Source organism: Leishmania mexicana, chromosome 9 (assembly GCF_000234665.1).
Source record: "Leishmania mexicana MHOM/GT/2001/U1103 complete genome, chromosome 9".
Taxonomy (NCBI): Eukaryota; Euglenozoa; class Kinetoplastea; order Trypanosomatida; family Trypanosomatidae; genus Leishmania; species Leishmania mexicana.
The window spans coordinates 45,641-63,917 of NC_018313.1; the positions used below are offsets into that span (position 1 = coordinate 45,641).

At 61.6% G+C, this 18,277-nt stretch overlaps 6 protein-coding genes across 6 annotated transcripts; all 6 read left to right on the forward strand.

The window, feature by feature from the left end:
* Positions 1 to 927: 927 nt before the first annotated feature.
* Positions 928 to 2,676, forward strand: LMXM_09_0100 (calmodulin-like protein containing EF hand domain; the record flags this gene model as incomplete). Its single annotated transcript, XM_003872643.1, has 1 exon — positions 928 to 2,676. One exon carries the CDS (start codon positions 928 to 930, stop codon positions 2,674 to 2,676), a length of 1,749 nt encoding a protein of 582 aa, XP_003872692.1.
* Positions 2,677 to 5,007: 2,331 nt separating this feature from the next.
* Positions 5,008 to 5,673, forward strand: LMXM_09_0105 (conserved hypothetical protein; the record flags this gene model as incomplete). Its single annotated transcript, XM_003872644.1, has 1 exon — positions 5,008 to 5,673. The coding sequence occupies one exon, from the start codon at positions 5,008 to 5,010 to the stop codon at positions 5,671 to 5,673; it is 666 nt and encodes a 221-aa protein (XP_003872693.1).
* Positions 5,674 to 6,735: 1,062 nt separating this feature from the next.
* LMXM_09_0110 (conserved hypothetical protein) lies at positions 6,736 to 8,874 on the forward strand (the record flags this gene model as incomplete). The annotated part of the gene is made up of 1 exon (XM_003872645.1): positions 6,736 to 8,874. One exon carries the CDS (start codon positions 6,736 to 6,738, stop codon positions 8,872 to 8,874), a length of 2,139 nt encoding a protein of 712 aa, XP_003872694.1.
* A 945-nt stretch (positions 8,875 to 9,819) lies between these two features.
* Positions 9,820 to 13,065, forward strand: LMXM_09_0120 (putative kinesin; the record flags this gene model as incomplete). Its single annotated transcript, XM_003872646.1, has 1 exon — positions 9,820 to 13,065. The coding sequence occupies one exon, from the start codon at positions 9,820 to 9,822 to the stop codon at positions 13,063 to 13,065; it is 3,246 nt and encodes a 1,081-aa protein (XP_003872695.1).
* Positions 13,066 to 15,135: 2,070 nt separating this feature from the next.
* LMXM_09_0140 (conserved hypothetical protein) lies at positions 15,136 to 16,710 on the forward strand (the record flags this gene model as incomplete). The annotated part of the gene is made up of 1 exon (XM_003872647.1): positions 15,136 to 16,710. One exon carries the CDS (start codon positions 15,136 to 15,138, stop codon positions 16,708 to 16,710), a length of 1,575 nt encoding a protein of 524 aa, XP_003872696.1.
* An 868-nt stretch (positions 16,711 to 17,578) lies between these two features.
* Positions 17,579 to 17,953, forward strand: ATG8C.1 (putative ATG8/AUT7/APG8/PAZ2; the record flags this gene model as incomplete). The annotated part of the gene is made up of 1 exon (XM_003872648.1): positions 17,579 to 17,953. The coding sequence occupies one exon, from the start codon at positions 17,579 to 17,581 to the stop codon at positions 17,951 to 17,953; it is 375 nt and encodes a 124-aa protein (XP_003872697.1).
* Positions 17,954 to 18,277: the final 324 nt, after the last annotated feature.

An 18,277-nucleotide genomic window follows, 5' to 3' on the forward strand; every position in this document is an offset into this window, starting at 1 on the left:
TTTCTGTTCCTTTGCGTTTGCCCCCTCCCCTCCCCTCCTCCACACATACACACGTGCTTATGCATTGGCGTGCGCGTGCGTGTTATTCTGTGTGCACCGTCGCTTTACACGTGGTGCGTTTCATGTCGCTATCTTAGTTTGCCTCTCTTTCCTCTACACTCGTCCACACACGCACCCGCTGTCCTTCCTCGCGTCGGAGAGGGCGCGTGCGTGCACACCTGCCACTGAACGTGTTGTCGTCCTGGACAGAACGAATGTGCGAAAACGAAAAGTCGAGCAAGGACACCTTGAACAGGGGCCTCGTGTATGTGTGTGTGTGTGTATGCATGGCCGTCTCACCGTCTGCACCTCTACGCGCACAGCAGCCGTGGCATACCTCGCCTATTCCTCCTGCATCTGGGGCAGCCTCCATCTCCGCTTCACGCCGCCGCGCTCACGAGTACCTCAGTCACTGGCAGCTGCCTCTTTGGCGTGCGCCGTGGACGTTCTTCCAACTCCTGACCACATCTGCGCGGATGATGTTGTCCCCACCCCCTCACGCCCCCGCCCCGCACGCTGTCGTGTTTCATCGCCCCGCTTCTCTTGCCGTCATTTTCCCTCCCTCTTTACAACCTCATCGCGCTTGTGTTTGTGCCCCGCTCATGCACCGTCGCCCCGAGTGGCTGGCGAGCACGCACACGTCCTCGGCACTCCCACCGCGCCACTCACACGTCAGCACCATCAGAGCACAAGAGAAGAAAACAGTGACTTACCGAAAGAGTATTATCCACAGCAGGGGAACTTCGTGACACGCGGCGTCCACCCCCACCCCACCCCTACCCTCCTCTCCCCCTACGTCAAGAAGTCCGCCCCCAGCGGCGGGCAACCCTTCTTAGTGGAGCGCTCCTCATTTCACTCCCGTGGGCCACATTCCCTCTCACTGCCGCCATGTTCATTGTCCAGGTCGCGGCCGACATCTTCGGCAATAAACTCAACTTCGAGCTCGGCTTCCCCAGTCGTCCCAGTCTGCAGGAGATCACTCGCGTCTCTGAGAACGCCTTCTCGACGGAGATAGCCAACACACGGCCAGACAGCGTGCCCCAGCACACGTTCCACATCTCGAAGATCAAAGTTTACGACGAGGACAAGAGCAAGTGGGTGGACCTTCTGGGCGAGGGTCAGCTGACGGACTACTGCCAGCTCTACGCCTTCCAGCCAGAGAATCCATGGCACAAGGAAACGCAGAAGCCGATTCCTCCGGCGACAAAGCCGCCAACGGCTACGACCGCACTGAGTCGCAGTGCCGCCGTCAGCAACACGCCGTCCGGCAGCCGCGCCGTCGCGTCCACCTCCAACGCCTTGGCGCCCTACACCGGCGGCCGCAGCGAGCCGACGACGTTGCGGAGGTCTTATGCAGCCGGGGCCAGCAGCACTGCCCTTGTCCCTCGCGGCAATGCGGAAGCATCTCCGGAAGAAAAGCTGCGCGTCGTCTTCTCCGAATTCGACAACAAGGGCACTCGAATGTTTGACGTGGAAGACTTCAAGCAGGGTTTCCACAACATGGGGCTGGACTTCTCCAGCGCAACCGTGGAGGACCTCTTCGAGCGCGCCGATCTCAACCACGATCACCGCATCTCCTACACGGAGTTCGAGCGTTTTGCGCGGCTGTACCCGATCATGACAGATTGCCTGTACTTCCGCTCCAAGGCCTTCTGGGAGGAGGACCAGATGCGCAAAGAGATCCAGTCGGAGGTGGAGGCGGCGCACAAGTCGGAGGCCACGCTGGACCAGGCGCAGCGCAGCCTGGAGAACGCTGAGACAGACGTTGCGGACGCGCAGAGCGCCGTGAAAGTCGCCGACGACGACTTGCGGGACCGCACAGATCGCATGCGCGACCTTGCTAAAGACATGGAGGAGGCGCGCAAGGGCAAGGAGCGGATGATGCGCGAGAAGAAGGAGCGGGAGCAGGATCTCGGCGCCATCAGGGAGCGGGAGAAGGAAGCGCGCAAAGATTTGCAGGACCTAGCTCGCGACTCCGACAAGCTGGACCGGCGCGCTGCCGCGCTCGTGAGTGACGCCGACGCGGCGGATGACAAGGTTCGCCAGCTTCAGAAGGCGCTCGAGGAAGCGAAGCGCACCGCTGACCGTGCACACCAGGCGGCCGAGCAGGCGGCGTTGGAGGCTGACCAGGCGAAGGAGCGCGAAAGGGACGCCGCCATGGAGGCGGATGCGATTGCACGCGAAATCCCGAAGGCCGAGGACGCTGTGCGTCTGGCGGACCGCAACGTGGCATCGGCGGACCAGGTGCTGCGCGAACTGGACAGTGCCGGCAAGGACATTGGGCGTCAGGCAGACGAGGCGGCCAGCAGGCGCGACGCTGGTGAGAAGGCTGTGGCCGAGGCACGGGACAAGGTGCTGCAGAAGGTGCGCGAGTTGGATGCAGCGCGCAGCGCCGTTGCCGAAAAAGACAGAGCCATCAAACAAAAGGAGGCAGAGCTCGACGAGCACAGACGACAACGAGAGCTTATCACACAGCACGAGCGGACCCTGATCGAACAAGAGTTGCGCCTCCGTGAACAGCGCGACAGTCTGGAGCAACGGGAGACGAAACTGATGTCGGAAGCCAGCAGCTACCTTGGGAACATGCGCATCAACCTCGCGACGCGCTCCTACTCGCGCGACCCTGGCGGCTACTGAGTCGGTGCAAGAGGGTCAGCGAACGACAACCACGCGTGCATGTGCGTGCCGCTAGAACCGCCTCCTCCGCTGTCTCCTCCGCTCCCTCCTCTTTTCCGCGCGTGTGTTGTTGCCAGTTTTCATTGGACGCGACTGCTGCTCATCTCTTTTGGCACTTTACTCGGAGGTGCCCAGAGGGAGGGGCGCTTCCCTCCCCACCCTGTGCGCACCTCTGCGTGCCTGCTGGGGGGGCATTTCTTTCATTGTTTCTTAGATAGGCAGCCGAGCACGCCATGCGTGTTGCGACGATGTCTGCTGTATATATACGCGAGTCGGTCCATCGACGTGTGAATTTTTTGGGCGGCGCATCCTTCACCCGTCACACTCACTTCGCATCCACACTCATTTCTCCTGCACCTTCTCTTCTCTATCGTTGGATGTGTGCGTGCGGGAACTTGTAGTCAGTGCCTCCCGGAAAGAGAGCCATGCCGCCCTGTAGGTGCCCCCTCCGTACGCACTCCTGAACGCATGTTCCCCTGGGGGGTTCGACCAGGCTGGTGGCAGTGGCGCGCGCCCGCTTGCAGGCTACATCACTGGAGCACGCACACGATGGTGACGAACTTGACCTCGTTTGGCGGGTGAAAACGGGAAAGTGCATCGGCCCCGCGCGTTGTGCGTGTGTGTGTCTCTCGCGTGTTGATGATGGCGACGCGATCGAGACTTGTCATCCTGCGCCGCCATCATCGTTAAGCGTGCGTGTTTCTTCGTGTCTTCGTTGTCTCCTCCTCTTCTTTCACTAGAGTATACGGTCGACGCGCTTCGTGCTCGCTCGCCTTGATTCGCTAGCCTTGGTTCGCTGTGTACCACTGTACGTGTCGTGGTCTTGGTTAAGGCCATGGAGAGAGGGTATGTGGTGATGATAGTGGTTGCAGGGGGAGGGACTGGAGAGGAGGGGGAGGGGGCTGTGCTCTAGAGCGCTGACAGAGAGGTGTGGAGGCGACAGCCACTTCGGCCGGCACAGTGCCTTAGAGGTCGTGAGGAGTCGACACGCATTGCCACCGCGTGCTGAGGCCTTTTCCCTTCCTCAACGATCAACCTCCTCCACCCTCGGCGCTTCCCGCCTGCCTGTTCGTGTTTCGGCGTTTCCATAGATGAGTTCTGTGTTTCCTTTCTGTCGCCACGGCGTGCCGTTGGGTTGTCTGTAGTGTTGTCTTCATCGTACACGAGAGAGGGGGGAGCAGCTGGCCGGCTGCCGTAGCAGGGTGCAGCACAGCTGCGTAACTGAAAAGCCAAAACGACGCACACGCCCACAGGCCTTAGGCTGCAGAGAGTGTTGCCCTCCACAACAACAACGAAAAAGAAGCCGAGGTGAAGGGAGTGGCCACAGGGGTGCATCGGCAGTCACACAGACTGGTACCCTGTAACACCAGGGGGTGGGGTCAATGTCAAGCATGCCGACCGCTATCTTCTCCGGTAGCTATCTCGTCTGCTGGTACTACTGCTGCTCTCGTTGTCTACACGTCCGTCACAGGTTTGCTTTTGTGAGAGGTGCCCGCATCTCTCGCCCTCGCGACGTTGCCGACGCTCTCGTTTTTTCCTTCCGTTCTATGGAGATGGCGATGAGAAACACGGCTCCTGAGGGCATCGGATGAGGAGGAGGTAGGGCGGACGAGGAGTAGCGTGTCGGAGCACGTGAGTGTTGCGTGTGTGACTGTCGAACATCCCAGCATGTCTCCCCATGTCGTCATCCATAAGCAATGCCCAGGATCGCCCCCTCGCCATAGCTGCTGCCACTGATGCCGGCAGCCCCTACAGCCCTCTACCTCTACGTCTTCTCCCATCTTTATAAAATTGCCTCTCCCCATGTCTGCCTGCAGGCGCTCTCGAACGCACACACACACAGAAACGGACTGGCGAAGGCGCTTCCGTTGACAGCAGACCTTTTCTCCCTCCCTCTCACACCGCATCCCCCTCCCTGTCTCACGTGTGTTTGTGTGTGGCAGCACGCGACGTAGGAGACGGAGGGTGCGAGTGGGTACTGGCTGGCTATCGGCAGCTAGAGTGATTTGTCCCCCCCCCCATCGCTCACACTTTGCACCGCATCAACATATCTCCGGCCTTCGTCCCCCCTTCCCTCCCACGCACACGCACGCACGCCTAACGCTACTAGCCCCCTCTATCTTTCCTTTCCTGCTTTGTCGTCGTGCGTTTCTCAGTGCCCGGTGCGGTGGTGTTGGACTCGCCACGGTACTCCGTCGTCGTCGTCAACGCGGCCGAGCAAGCGAGGCAACGCGGCAGCAGTGGCTTGATACGCAACGGCGATATCGCTCACGTGTCGACCTGCCGTGCGGTATGCCGACCTTGTTCTCGTTCCCATCTCGGTCCTCTGCAACCCCTCTAGCCATGTACGGCTGTCGGCGCACATTCACCGCAGCTGCAGCTGCTGCTACCTCGCCTTCCGCATCCTCGAGCACATCGGCGGACGGGCGGCTCTTAGTCGCCGGTGCTGAAGCGGTGGAAAAGTCTGGGGCAGCAGCGATGCGCAGCCTGTACAGGCGCCTGCTCAAGGCCGGCGAAGAGGGCAGAATGATGCAGCACTGTCTCACGGTGAACTCTCTGAGCGACAGCTTAACATACGGACTTCGGTTACTGCGACTGCATCGTGAGCTGACTACGGTGGACGTGATAGCACAGCAAACTCCGCGGTGGCGCGTGGCGAAGCGGGCGCGCCAGGAATTAGCACGTCGCTACTATGCGTGGAGCCTGCTGTCGCTGCGCCTGCAGCTGCGCAGCCGCAACGCGATCGCTGACGTCCTTGTGTACTTGCTCTTTGTCACCATGTGCTTCCTTCTCTACGAAATCTACCGCGCATGCCGCATTGGGGTGAACCGGGCCGAGGAGCGCTATCGCACGCTCTCCATCCCCATTATTCAGACCTTGGAAGCACTCGAGGCGGCGCAGATGCGGAAGCGCGAGCTGCGCAAGGAGATGGAGAAGGACATTGTGCGAGAGCGTTGAGGACATAGTGGGTGAGGTGCACGTCACAGGACAGGCCCACGCGCACCCGTGCTCGCTGACGTGTTCCTTCTCCGTCTCCCCTTCGTGTGGCTTCTTCTTCCCGTGCCTTTCTCCGATGCCTCCGGTGCACACCTCAGCAGTGCGCGGGCTCACAAACCCATCCGCACACCGGCCCGCACACAAAAGGATCATGCCCGCTCCCCCTCGCCCTTCCGCCTCTTCTCCCATCCCTCAGACACACACACACACGTGTGCACTGTGTGTGTGTCGATCTCGTAACACAAGGCCGTTCACAACTCAACGTACTCTCGTAAGCGCCGACTAAAACGAAGAAGATGCAGCTACGGCGGCAGGCGGCAACGGTTACTCCGCGACGCATCGGTGAAACAGAGGAGCAGGGGGGAAGGACAGAAGAAAAACGAGGCGAGCAATGCGTGCGTGTGTGTGGAAGGGAAAAGAGAAGGGCGCAATGTGTCCAAAAGCATCGCCGCGTTTTTCCCAACACCTCCACACACACAAACACCGCACCCCGTCTCCCTCCCTGGACCCTACCCTCTGCCGCAGCTATGTACAGCCCACATCAAGCCCCGCTTCTCTCCATTCTGTGTCTCTGCCCTCACTATCTCACCCCCTTCACCCCCCCCTCCCCCTCCCTCGCTCTCCATCTCCACCCACCACGGGTTGTTTGCGGTCGATACGACTCCATTCGAACGCCTGCACGACGCTTCTCCGTTTCTAGTTGGCTTCTGCGCAGGCGCATGTGCATGTGTGCTGGGATCAAGGGCTGCAGACTCCGCAGCGGCCCCATGAAGTAAGCACGTCTGCTAGTCCATCGTTCGTTTTCTCTGTGCGTGCGCGGGTCTTTGAGTGAGAAGAAGCGGTCCCGCTCGCTGCCTGCCTGCGTGTCTGTCACGCACACGTGCAGCAATCCCGCATGTACACACACATATATATCTGCCCCCCCCCCCACACACACACATCAACTACGAGGTGCCGATACTCATCGTTGTTGCGAGTTTTGCGGCGCAGATCATCTAACAGCCCCCATCGATCGAAACGCGGATGGCGGAGGTGCGGCAACAGCAGAGTAGCGGGGTTGTCAGCGAGGTCGTCGAGTACCTTCAGCTGGCAGGGCAGCGCTACCGCGAGCACGTAGAGCTCCTCCGGCAGGAGCAGGCGGTGCGCGATGCCCAGCATGCGCCGTTCAAACCCAGCGTATCTTTGTATGCCAAGCGGGTGGGCAAGAATTCTCTGGCGCGGCAGTCGTCGTCCATCGGCGCGCGCCTGCACGAGCTTCATCAAAAGAAGCTCGCACTCTTAGAGGAAGAGGCGCAAGAGGAGGCGAAGCGGCGCGCGGCGGCCGAGGCGAAGGACTGCCCTTTCTCTCCCGCCGTCACGACACGCGCAGCGCGGTCTCGTCGCACCGGGGGCGACGTCACAGCGGCTCTCATGCAATGGGAAGAACAGCGTCGCGCCCGCCAAGCCCGGGCACAGGTGGAGGCAACACGCAACGAGCTCAGCAAGGTATCTGCCGCGCCACGCATCACGGCGTACGCAGAGGAGAAAGCGAGGGCCGAGCGCCGCGGCGTTTCGGTGGAGGTGTCCCTGACCGCTGAGGCTGAGGCACGGCGACAGCGCCGTCACGCTGCGTTCGAAAAGACGTACCCTGCTGCCTCCTCCTCCAACAGCGGTGCCACCTCAGCGAGACGCTTCTCCCCTTCCATCTCGGCCTACGCCTCGCGGATCGAATTCGAAGAGGATGTGGTAAGTCGCCTATACGAGCGCCACGGCAGCCGTGGCCACTTGGCGCCGCGCGACAGCCTGTACGACGAGGAGGTCTCCCTCTACTGCACCTTCCACCCCAAGCTCTCCGCCCAATCAGCGGAGCTGTCACGACGGTACTACGAGGAGGAAGGCGAGGCGGACACAGACCCGCACGAGCGGCTTTTCCGCAACACGCACCACGCGTCCAAGTACCGGAAGCCGGTGCAGCTGAGCGTCTTCACCGGACAACCGGAGATAAGCGACGGGTCGCGGCGCATAGTGGAGGAGCGGCGTCGGCAACTAGCGCTGGATGGGCAGCCGGGGGCACTGGGTCTCAGTCCGGGTAGCCGCCTATGTCCGGGAACCGCCAGTGTCGCTGCGGCACCGGCGGCAAAGACGTTCAAGAAGAAAGTTTTGTCGGCTCGGGATACCGAGGCGCAGGAAACGCTGACCTTCACCCCCTCTGTGAGCCCCGCATCGGAAGCGCTGTGGCGTCAGCGGGTGTCGGCCCTGAAGGCGAGCGGTGTGGCTCACAACACCGAGGAGGCGCGGCAGCTACTGTGGCGCAAGGCGGAAAAGCGCAAAGAGGAGGAAGTGCGGAAGTTGCAGGACCAGCGACGGCGGAAAGACGCTGCAGAGTGCACCTTCCGGCCCAAGGCTGGACGGCCACCGCAGCGCAGCTCCGGCTACGTGGCGATGCCTGTCGAAGCCCGAGCAGCGGTGTGGGCGCAGCAGCGTGACCGCCACCTCGCCGATCTGCGCACCGAACTCAGCGAGATGATAGTCGAGGAGTGCACGTTTCGGCCTCACGTTGATCCGGTCTTCCCGCTTCCCCGTGGTGACGCTAAACCAGCGTGGGGTGTGGAGGCATTCCTGGAGCGGCAGGCGGAGGCCCGGCGGCGGCGGGAGGAGGCGAAGCAGTGGTGGCGGCCAAAGTACGCACGAGCGCCAGTGGCCCAAATCTCGCGTGTCTCTCGCTCGTCCTCGCCGTCCAGCCGCGGCGCCAGCCAGCCTTCGACTCAGAGGACAGCAAGTGCTTCGCGCAGGAGCGCCGCCAACAGCACTGCGTCTGAGGCAGAGGGCGATGAGGGAGAGGAAGAGGGGGTATTCGAGCAGCACTGGGCACGTCCACCAGCAACCACCTCTTTGACCGCATCTTCATTCTCGCGAGTGTCGCAGCAGGAAGTGCCATCGGCAGAGTCGTCGCCGTCCTACGCGGCGCAGCAGCAGCCAAGCACCCTCTTCCCGTACACGGTCGACATCTCACGGAGAGGACCGTATCAGTGGCGCCCAACGACGGCCGCCGGCGCTTCAGAGCCCGCTGCCGAGGAGGGCGGCAATCACACCTCCGCGTCCCTCTCGTGGCGTAAGCCGCTCCGCTACCGTTCGATTTCTGAGACAGCGACCGCGCCGTGTGGGCGGTCGTCTGTGTTGTGAGCGTCGACTGGATGGCGTGTTCGAGCACTCTTCTTCTGCTGGAAGCGGTGCAGTGAAGGCGGGAGAAGAGTGCTTGGGTACGGGCAGCAGAGGAAGTCCACATCGCCCTGCTGCCCCGGCCCCCGCTGCCGCCGCTGGCTGATTGTTACGCCATCGAGTCCGCTCGAAGCTAAACTTGTAGCTACTCCCCCCCCTCCCCACCTCCATTTGTGTGCGTGCGTATGTGTCTTCTTGCTAGATGGTGTTGATTGACCTTCCGTAGATAGTGTAGACTGCGTCTGCTGGGGGGGGAGGCGACGGGAAGAAGGCGGTGCGGAGAAGAGGCATGGGTGCGTCTGTCGCCTGTGTGGTTGGGAGGCTGTCCTCTTCGCCTCGCACCACTCCCAACGACAGACATGTCCACACACACACACACACACAAAGAACGAGGAGAGCACGCAGCTCACACGACGCCAATGAAGTGAAGGGTGCGGGAACACTGGACTTGTTCATGGGCCCCGGCTGCCACGAACAGTGACGCGTGTATATCATCCAGTGAAGGAGTCGATTCTCTCCCCTCTCCTCCTCCTGCCGACGCGCAGAGCCCCCACCACCACCACACACACACACACACATACACCCCGGTACACCTGCATGCCCTTCCTTTGTGTCCGCCACTTCTCATCTCCTGCGTACCCTTTGCCTTATAATTTACTTGCTCCCTCCTCCACCACCTCTTCCCCATGCATGCACAGTGAAGGATTTGGTGAGGGGACTCCACATGTCGAGTGCACGCTGTCGCACGTGGATCAGCAGACGTGCACACAAGCAAGCGCTCACCTACACATTGGCAAGAAGTAACACACGTAGACAACACAGAGGGAGCCCCAACACTTAATTCTTGCTACGCACAGCACACGCCTCCCCCCCCCCCACCCCTCACTCCCTCCCCTCACACGCCACAAGATGACAGAGCGCATTATGGTTGCCGTGCGAGTTCGTCCATTTCTGCCGCACGAGAATGAGGCCAGCTGCCTGGAGGTGTCGGCGAACAAAGTCGTCGTTGGCACCGGACGTCCCTTCGTCTTCGACCGTGTCTTCGGCGAAACGACCTCGTCTGACGACATCTACGTTGCACTAGGACAGCCGCTAGCAGATTCCTTCCTGAACGGCTTTCACGCGTCCATGATTGCGTATGGACAGACCGGCTCTGGCAAGACGTTCACCATGGCCGCGCTGCTACACGACACCGTGCAGGAAGTCTTTTGCCGCCTCACAGAGGATTCGGAGGCGACGCAGAGCAACGGGCGCTCCAGCTCCGCCTTCAGCAGTTTGAGGGCTACGTTACGCACGAACACGACCTTCACCATGTCACTCAGCGTCCTGGAAGTGTACAACGAGTCAATCGGCGACCTGCTTGCCGCACTGACGTCGCAGCCCCCGAGGCGACACACGGCGATGATGTTGAATGGCACCGTCTTGCAAGCCGTAGATGCGCCCAGACCGCCGTCTGCGCAGGGCTGCGGCCCATGCCAAAAGGGGGAGCTGTTTCGGCGACGCGCCTACGTGCCGACCAGCGCGTTCCCCAGAAACTCTCTCGCCGTACGCGAGGATCCCCATGGAGGCGTGTATGTGGCGGGTCTCACAGAGGCACAGGTGCGCACTGAAGAAGAGATGCTCGCGCTGATCGACAGCGCCATTGGGCATCGGAAGACGGCCTCGACACTGAATAACTCAAAAAGCTCGCGCTCGCACTGCATCATCACGCTCACGTTGCAGCGACGCGGTTTGTGCTCGCGCTGCTGCTTCGTTGATTTAGCCGGGAGTGAGCGCCTGAATTCTCGCGTAGTGACCGCTCCGTCCGGCGGACCTGGTAGGCCAGCAAGTCTCCTTGGGGCCAGTCTGTCGTCAAGCCACACCCTTCCCGAGCGCATGCGAGAAGGCATCAACATCAATAGTGGGCTGCTGGCTCTGGGCAACGTCATTGTGGCGCTGTGCGAGAAAAAGCCTTACGTGCCGTACCGCTCCTCCAAGCTGACGCGCCTGCTGCAGCCGATGCTCAGCGGCAACGCCCGCACGGCGATTATCGCCTGCATCTCTCAGCTTGCATCGTCGATGGAGGAGACGCTGAACACCCTCAAGTACGCTGACCGCGCGAAGCGCATCCATATCCACCCGCACTTGGCCGTCGCAGAAGTGACGACGTCGGTGGATGCCCGGCAAACGATTGTACTGCTGCAGGAACAGTTGGAGGAGGCGCAGCGCCGCTTCGTTATCGCCGCCGCCGCTGGCTCAAGCACGCGGAAACCCACCAGATTGCCTTCGGTATCCCTCATGCAGGAGGTGAATCGCTTACGCGAGCTCCTGCGGCAGGAGCGCCAGTTGACGAAGCGACTCGAGAACGACGTGCTCAATGCTGAGCGCACCGTCATGGTCGAAGTGGCGAAGCGCAAGGCTCTGGAGGCGCGAGTCGCGCAGCTCGAGGCAGCGAGTGCTGCTGACCTGAGAGCGGAAGGAGCAGAGTGCACCGAGGCCAGAACTGACAGTGACACAGGGAAATCGACCAGCTTTTTGCTCAGTCCCTGCAGTTGCCTCAGGATAAACGTGGCACGTCTCCAGCAGCTGGAGGAAGAACAGGATGCGCTAGCGGCGATGCGGGCTCAGAAGGTGCGGGACACGGCTCGGCTCGAAGCAGCCCTTGTAGGGAATGGAGACTGCGGTGCTGACAACCTTGCTGCCACCTTGACCGCTGACACGGACGACAACTCCATCGTGGTGACGCTCAGAGAGGACATTATTGCCGAGAAACGTCAAATTGCGCAGCCGCAGATGGAAAACGGCGACGTCTCTGCCCAACTTGTGCAGCGCAAGAAGTTGCAGTGCACCCTCAGTAACCAGGCGCACCCGCGTGGAGAGCTACGCAAGGCGGAGGTCAAGCTGGAGAAGCCCGAGGTGGCGCTTAAGCGGAGAAAGCAGGAGAAAGAGAAGCTGAGCGCCATCTCCGGGGATCGCCTCCGCCGCGCTAGGGCGAGCTCTGAGGGCTACCGCGGCCGCGTCAAGGAGTCGACGCAGCACGTGCGGGCGCGCCAGGTGGATCTCGAAAGCACACGCCAGCTGCAAGAGAAGTTGGTGGAGCTGCAGGAGGAGGTGTTCCGGCAGCGGCTGTGTGCGCGCACGACTCGGAAGGCGTCTTTGAAGCTCAATGGTGCCCATAAGCAGGAGGCTGAGCAGCTTCAGCAGCAGCTGCAGCTGATCACCACACAGACGACGTCCCTCAGTCAACGCACGAAACGCAAAGATCCTGCCGCTGTGAGGGAGCGCAGACAGCTGGCGGAGCAGCAGGCGCACGTGCAGAGGTCTCAGAAAGAAGTGTCCTCGCTCGTGCGTCTTTGCCACCTACCACACGAGAAGATGCCGTCTTCCTCCCCCAAAGTCAGTCCCCCATCGCCTGCGCTCAGCAAAACCTCGCCGCACATCGTCAAGGCTCACAAGAACTCCCACACGTCACCGTCTCGGCCGGAATTTTATGCGCAGGGACTTCACAGTAGCATTGATGGTGCCCTGCAGAGCTCACGCGACGGTGACGCGACGCAAACGACCATCAAGTGCGAGCTGCAAGACTTAAAGCGAATACAGAAGGAGTTGGCCGAGCTACTGATGCACCGCCGCACCTTGCTGACCGCGCAAACCATTGATGCATCCAGGTGGCACCGCGCTAAGGAGGGCTTTGAGCTGGGACTCTCACAGATTCACGCTGCGCTGAAGTCCACCGAGCCTGGCCGGCGCAAGCACAGAGCTCTTCTCAAAGAAAAAAGCAACATGGAGGAGCAGCTTCGGCAGCTGCAAGCGTTCTACCACATGGTCGCCGATCCCGGTCAGCAACTGGCTGAGCTCGACAGCCGTATGGAGGGCCTGAACAGGGCGCACAAGCTCCACACGCAGCACTTGAGCCAACTGCAGCGCGCTGTGCCGAAGCCGCGCGGGAACGGTGGGGTGGTGGCGGCGAGGGAGAAGCATCAGCCATCTATGCGCCACATGCGCGCGGCGCCTGCAAGGTACTCCGCTGCTAGCACGTCAACCCTCCACACACCGGTGGCATCGTCGCGAGGAACAAACGGAAGCATGCAGGCCTATGTGACGGAGTCGAAGCAGCAGGTCACGCACCGCGCTGAGGAGTCCCGCTCGCCGCGTGCACAACGGCGACGTGCGTAGAGTTCGCGCATGTGGACGCATGTTCCATGAGGCGCGGTGAGTGGGGGATGGCGAGGGAGTAGAGAGTGCAACATGCATCTCCAGACCTGAACGCCGTGTTTCCCGTTTGTGGCTGTGGAGGCATGACATCAAGCTCTCTCATCACGGCAGCCGCAACGACGCTTGGGGAAGGGGTGGAGTGCGGTAGGGGCTCACGAATCGGCACACCGGCGTGCACATGCATGCGCCAGGCAGTGCATGCATCCGCGTCTCCCCACCGACCTCACTTTCTGTGCGTGTGTATTATTATTAACTACTATGGGCGTTTGTGTGCCCTTTCAGCCATCGCTGCTGCGCTCTGTTTCTTGTTATGATGTTGATGGTATGCTCGCGGTTGCTCGCTTCCCTTTCTTCGTTGTGTTTAGAGGGGAGGAGGAGGAGGAGGGGGCTCCCTCCCCGTCCACACACACACACTGACGTCCCTCCCACCATCTCTCCCCTTCCCTCCCTCACACACGCACACACACGTCTCCGTGTCCCGTGTTATGACGCGTCCTGAGGGGAGGGGAGGAGAGGGGAGGACACAGAGGGGGGAGGTAACTTACCTTGTTTCCGCTGGTGTTTATGCGTCTATTTGTTGACTTGCTTATGGTAGGGTGGACACGCACAAAATGTGTGTGTGTGTGTGAGTGAGCGAGTGAGAGGGGGGAAGCGGTGAGCAACACACGCGCACAGTTTACACTGTTGCTGACCCCCCCTCCCCCTCCTCCTCCGTCCTGCATGTCCTCTCTGAGTTCGCTTGTGTGTTCCTCCATGGCTTTGAGCCCGTTATGCGATGAGTAGGTCGTTATATATATTTATATATTTACTCTGTCTCTCTGTCTGTGTGTGTGTGTGCCTGCGTCCACGTGTGCTTGGGTGGTCTGCAGGTCCGCTCGGGAAGGAAGAGGGGGTTGTTTGCCACCGCTGCCGGTGGCTCTCACGCACACGTTCTTTCTACTCTTCACGTCCTTTGATTCGCTGGCAGCATGTTTGCGTCAATAAGCTTAGGAAAACGAAGAAAGAGAGGCACAGGCACGGCATCCATCACCCATGCTGCCACCGCCGTTCTTCACCAAGGCAAGCGCGCATGTGTATGTGTGCATGTGTTGGGAGGCAAGGAGGAGGAGGAGGGGGGTCTGCTCCTATCACCTGACCCCCCTCGCCCCTGCCTCTCCCTCCTCCTTGCATTCATCCTCTCCCCCTCCCTCTCCTTCCCCCCCCCTCTGCGCCCTCCGCGCTATGCGCATATGTTTGTCTCTCCGCTCTCATGGTCGGCGCCGGCGCTGCTCAATGTCGTGAACCAAAACGACGACTAGCCCAAAGAAATGAAAAGACGAGAGACGTATGTGGACAGTCTATGCGTGGTGAGGGAGCGGCGCTGCGCAAACGAGTAGAGGGCGCACCCGGCACAGACAATATCCGCAGTGCTCACCTGCAAGAGCATCAAAGCCGTCGACTGCCCTCTCCAGGCGTGCTGCTCTGACTCCTCTTCATCCGCCTTGGGTGGATGCGGTGAGCGCGAGTTGGCGCACCGACGTAATAGTCTCACCCCCTCCCCACCTCTCCCTGAGGACTGGAACGCTTCTTCATTCTCTCCCCCGATCCTCTTGCTCTTTGCACACCACCGCGTATGCACCCGCGCATGTACACGCCCGGCCCACCGAGCACCCTCCTCACTATACGCGGACTCATTCTCCCCGTCATCGTTTCGCGCTCGCGTCTCTCTCTCTCCCTCCACCTTCACATCCTTTTTCACACAGCTCCGCACCGTGACGTTGACGGTGTTCTCCGTAGCACCGTTTCCCTTTCATGTGTATGTGTGTGTGTGTGTCGCTGCCGCGTCCCTCCCCACTTCCCCCACTCATGTCTGTCTTTCGCTGCTTGGCCATTTGTTTAGCTCGCTCGCTCTTCCTGTGCACGTGTGCCTGTCGCCAGTGCTTCTCTCCCACGCCTCTCTAGCTTCACCCCTACACACACACACACAGACACGGACACTGGACATCAACAGCGCCACCTGTCCGCCTCAAGACCCCTCCGCGGGCTTTTATCATGTCATCCCATGCGTCCCCCAGACACTCGAGGGAGGGCACGCCGGTGCAGCGCTCCTTCGCGGATGAGGCGACCGCTGCGGCCGATCTGTTCGACCTCGCCGCCCCACCCTTGCAGCAACCCCTGGTGGCACGGCTTGTCCCGCTCTACGCTGGGCTTCCCACGCTCGACCTCCATCAAGATAGCGGAAACGTAATCGTTGGCCGCGGCAAGGATATTTCCGAGGATTACCGCATCGACGTCAGCGACAAGCTCTCCGCGCGGCACTGCGAGCTGGTCGTAGATCCGGTGACGTTGCGCGTGGAGCTGCGCGACTTGTCGACCAACGGTACCTTCTTGAATGGCAACCGCGTCACAAAGGGGGAGCGAGTCGTACTGCAGAATGGTGACCGTGTGGCACTGACGCGACCAGCAGACAGTGGCGCTGGTGGTGGGCAGGCACCAAGCAGCGCCGTGGACGACATTGCCGCCAACGGCCGCGTCGACTACATGTTTCGGCGCCTTAAGCAGGAGACCACGCGAGCCCGCATGAGCGCGGAGTTGACGTGCCCCGTTTGCAACTCGATTTTCCACCGGCCCTGCTCCGTGCTGCCGTGCATGCACGTCTTCTGTGCCGGGTGCATCAGCGGCTGGATAGCACAAGGGGAGCAACACACATGCCCCAAGTGTCGCGTGAGCATCACCGGCATTCGCCCCACCCATCGCCTCCAGAGCTCGGCGGCGAACTACCTGCTCCGGAACCCGGCCAGCCGCCGCCCGGTGGAGGACCTCGCCAAACTGGACGCCGCCGACACGATCCACCCGGTGGGCATGAGCATCGGGAAGCGCAGTCGCAGCGATAATGATGACTGCGACGACGATGGCAAATGTAGACCGCACAGCGACAGCGGTAGCGACACCGTCCGTGCTGTGCGTCACGCAGCACTAATCTTTGGTCACACACTGCCCCTCGCCGGCCCACAGTGCGCCGAGTGCGACACGCCGAGCCCCATCGACGGCTTTCAGTGCCCGGCAGGTGGTCCACATCTTCGCTGCTCGGCGTGTCGCTCCTGCTTCGCCGAGCGCCCGCTGTGTGGCCGGCCGCAGCGCTGCCACGTCTGCAACTTAGCCTTCTGCCACCTCTACAGAGCGGGTGGCTGTGCGTGCACCGACGGGACGTCACTCCAGCCCTTCAAGGAACACGAACCCTTCAGTGTGCTGCCACCGCAGACCTTTAGCGGCAACACGATCGAGCAGGACATCCTCTCTCACTACCTCGCCTCGCACAGCATTCTTGTCAAGGACGTGTGGTCGGCAGCGCTGGCGAAGTTCGAAGGCGGAGAGTGGGTCCCTGATATGGTTCTGATCAACGGCGCCATAAGGCCAGACTCACCGGTGTGCCGGCGGTGTGCAGCGACGGTGTTTGCAGGGCTGCTCTTCGCGTACCGCCGTCACCTCGCATCCGATGAGCTGCCAGAGTCCGTGACTAAGCGGCCCAACTGCTGGTACGGGAAGGAGTGCCGCGCGCAGTTTCACGACGAGCAGCACGGTCAGTACTACAGCCATGTCTGCTACCAGGAGAAGCGCAAGGAATAGTGGGCTGATAGAGTGAGTGGCGAGAGAGCGTGCATTCTTGTGCCTGTGTTTGGTCGGAAGTGGTCTTGCCCGTGAACACATCGTGGGCGCCGAGTTTAGTCTCTGCCCTTCGCTCCTCTCCCCCCCCCTTGTGCGCCCCTTCTCTTCCCTCGACGTACTCTGCACACGCTGCACCCCACCCCCACCCTCACACGTAGCAACCGCAAAGCCGACGAGCCACAAAATCCCGTCGACCGCATTGCTTTCTTAAATTCGGTGCCGCGGCAAATGGAAAACGAAAACCCGCGATAACGCAAGGCCGCCCACCAAGACAACCCCCCCCCCCCACCCACCCACCACACGGCGCCGTCACTCCGCCCATCCACCCATTCTTCGGCAGACTTCTCCAACGCTCTCTCCCCCGCTCCCCCTAGGACAGAAGACAAGCGCTCCATGAATACACCATCTTCCCCTTCTTACTCGACCACACCCGGTGACCTCGAGACAACCACCCACGTTTCAACAACACGCTGCTTCCCCCGACCTCCACGTACCCTCTTCTCCCCCTCATCATCCACTGACCATCCGACCCGATACACCTCCACGACCCCACCTACCCACGAAACAAACTTATCTGCGCTGGCTATCTCTCAAATGCGCCGCCGCCGCTCCTCTCGCTCCGGTCCGCTCACCCGCCCATCGTCCCTCACGCGCCGTCACCTCCGCCTGCACTGTCGCCAGCCTCTCCACAATCTCTCTCTGACGCCCCGACCCTCGCACAGCACGTTCTTACTGCCTGCCCAGCCTGCATCTCCCGCATCCACCCCACCCCCACCCACGCACTCCCACTCCCCCACGCCGACCCCCCCCCACCATCACCACCATCGCCATGCCCGCCTACGTGTTGTCGACGCCGCCGGAGGCCCGCGTTGCGAAGTGCGCGAGTCTGCGCGCCGTGAACGCTGTGCCCGTCGTCGTGGAGGAGGCACAGGCGCGCGGCGGCAAGGCGCACTTCAGCGCACTGGCGCGCGAGACGACGGTTGCGCAGCTTGTGGCCGCCGTGCGCGGCTTCCGCGGCGTGGACGCGAAGAAGCCGGTGACACTGACGGTTGCCGGCTGCAGCGTGTCGCCGTCGGCGACGCTCGGCGAGCTGCACGACGCGTGCAAGCAGGCGGACGACGGCATGCTGTACGTCGCCTACACCGCGGAGCGCTCCATGGGCGCCGCGTTGTGCACGCCGTGCGGCTCGTGCGCCTGGAACTAGGGCCGAGAAGAGCGCGACAGCGTGGTGTGGTAGCGCTCAACGCGTCCTGTGGCTCCCGTGATATTGTCTGCCTAGCCTTGCGGTGCGCCTGGCCCCACCGCTCCGTGGTGCACAGGCTGCCCCTTCTGGGTAACCCCCTCCTTGCCGTGTGTCACCCCTCGCTGACGGCGTGTGTGCGGTCGGATGCATCCGCCCACGCTGCCTCCCCGTATGTATACCTGCGCGGGACGGGCCTCTGCTATACGTTTTTTCCTTGACTATCCGTTGTGTCACCGCATCGACGGCACCCATCGTGTGTATGCGCGCTCGCCAAGCGCCATTTGT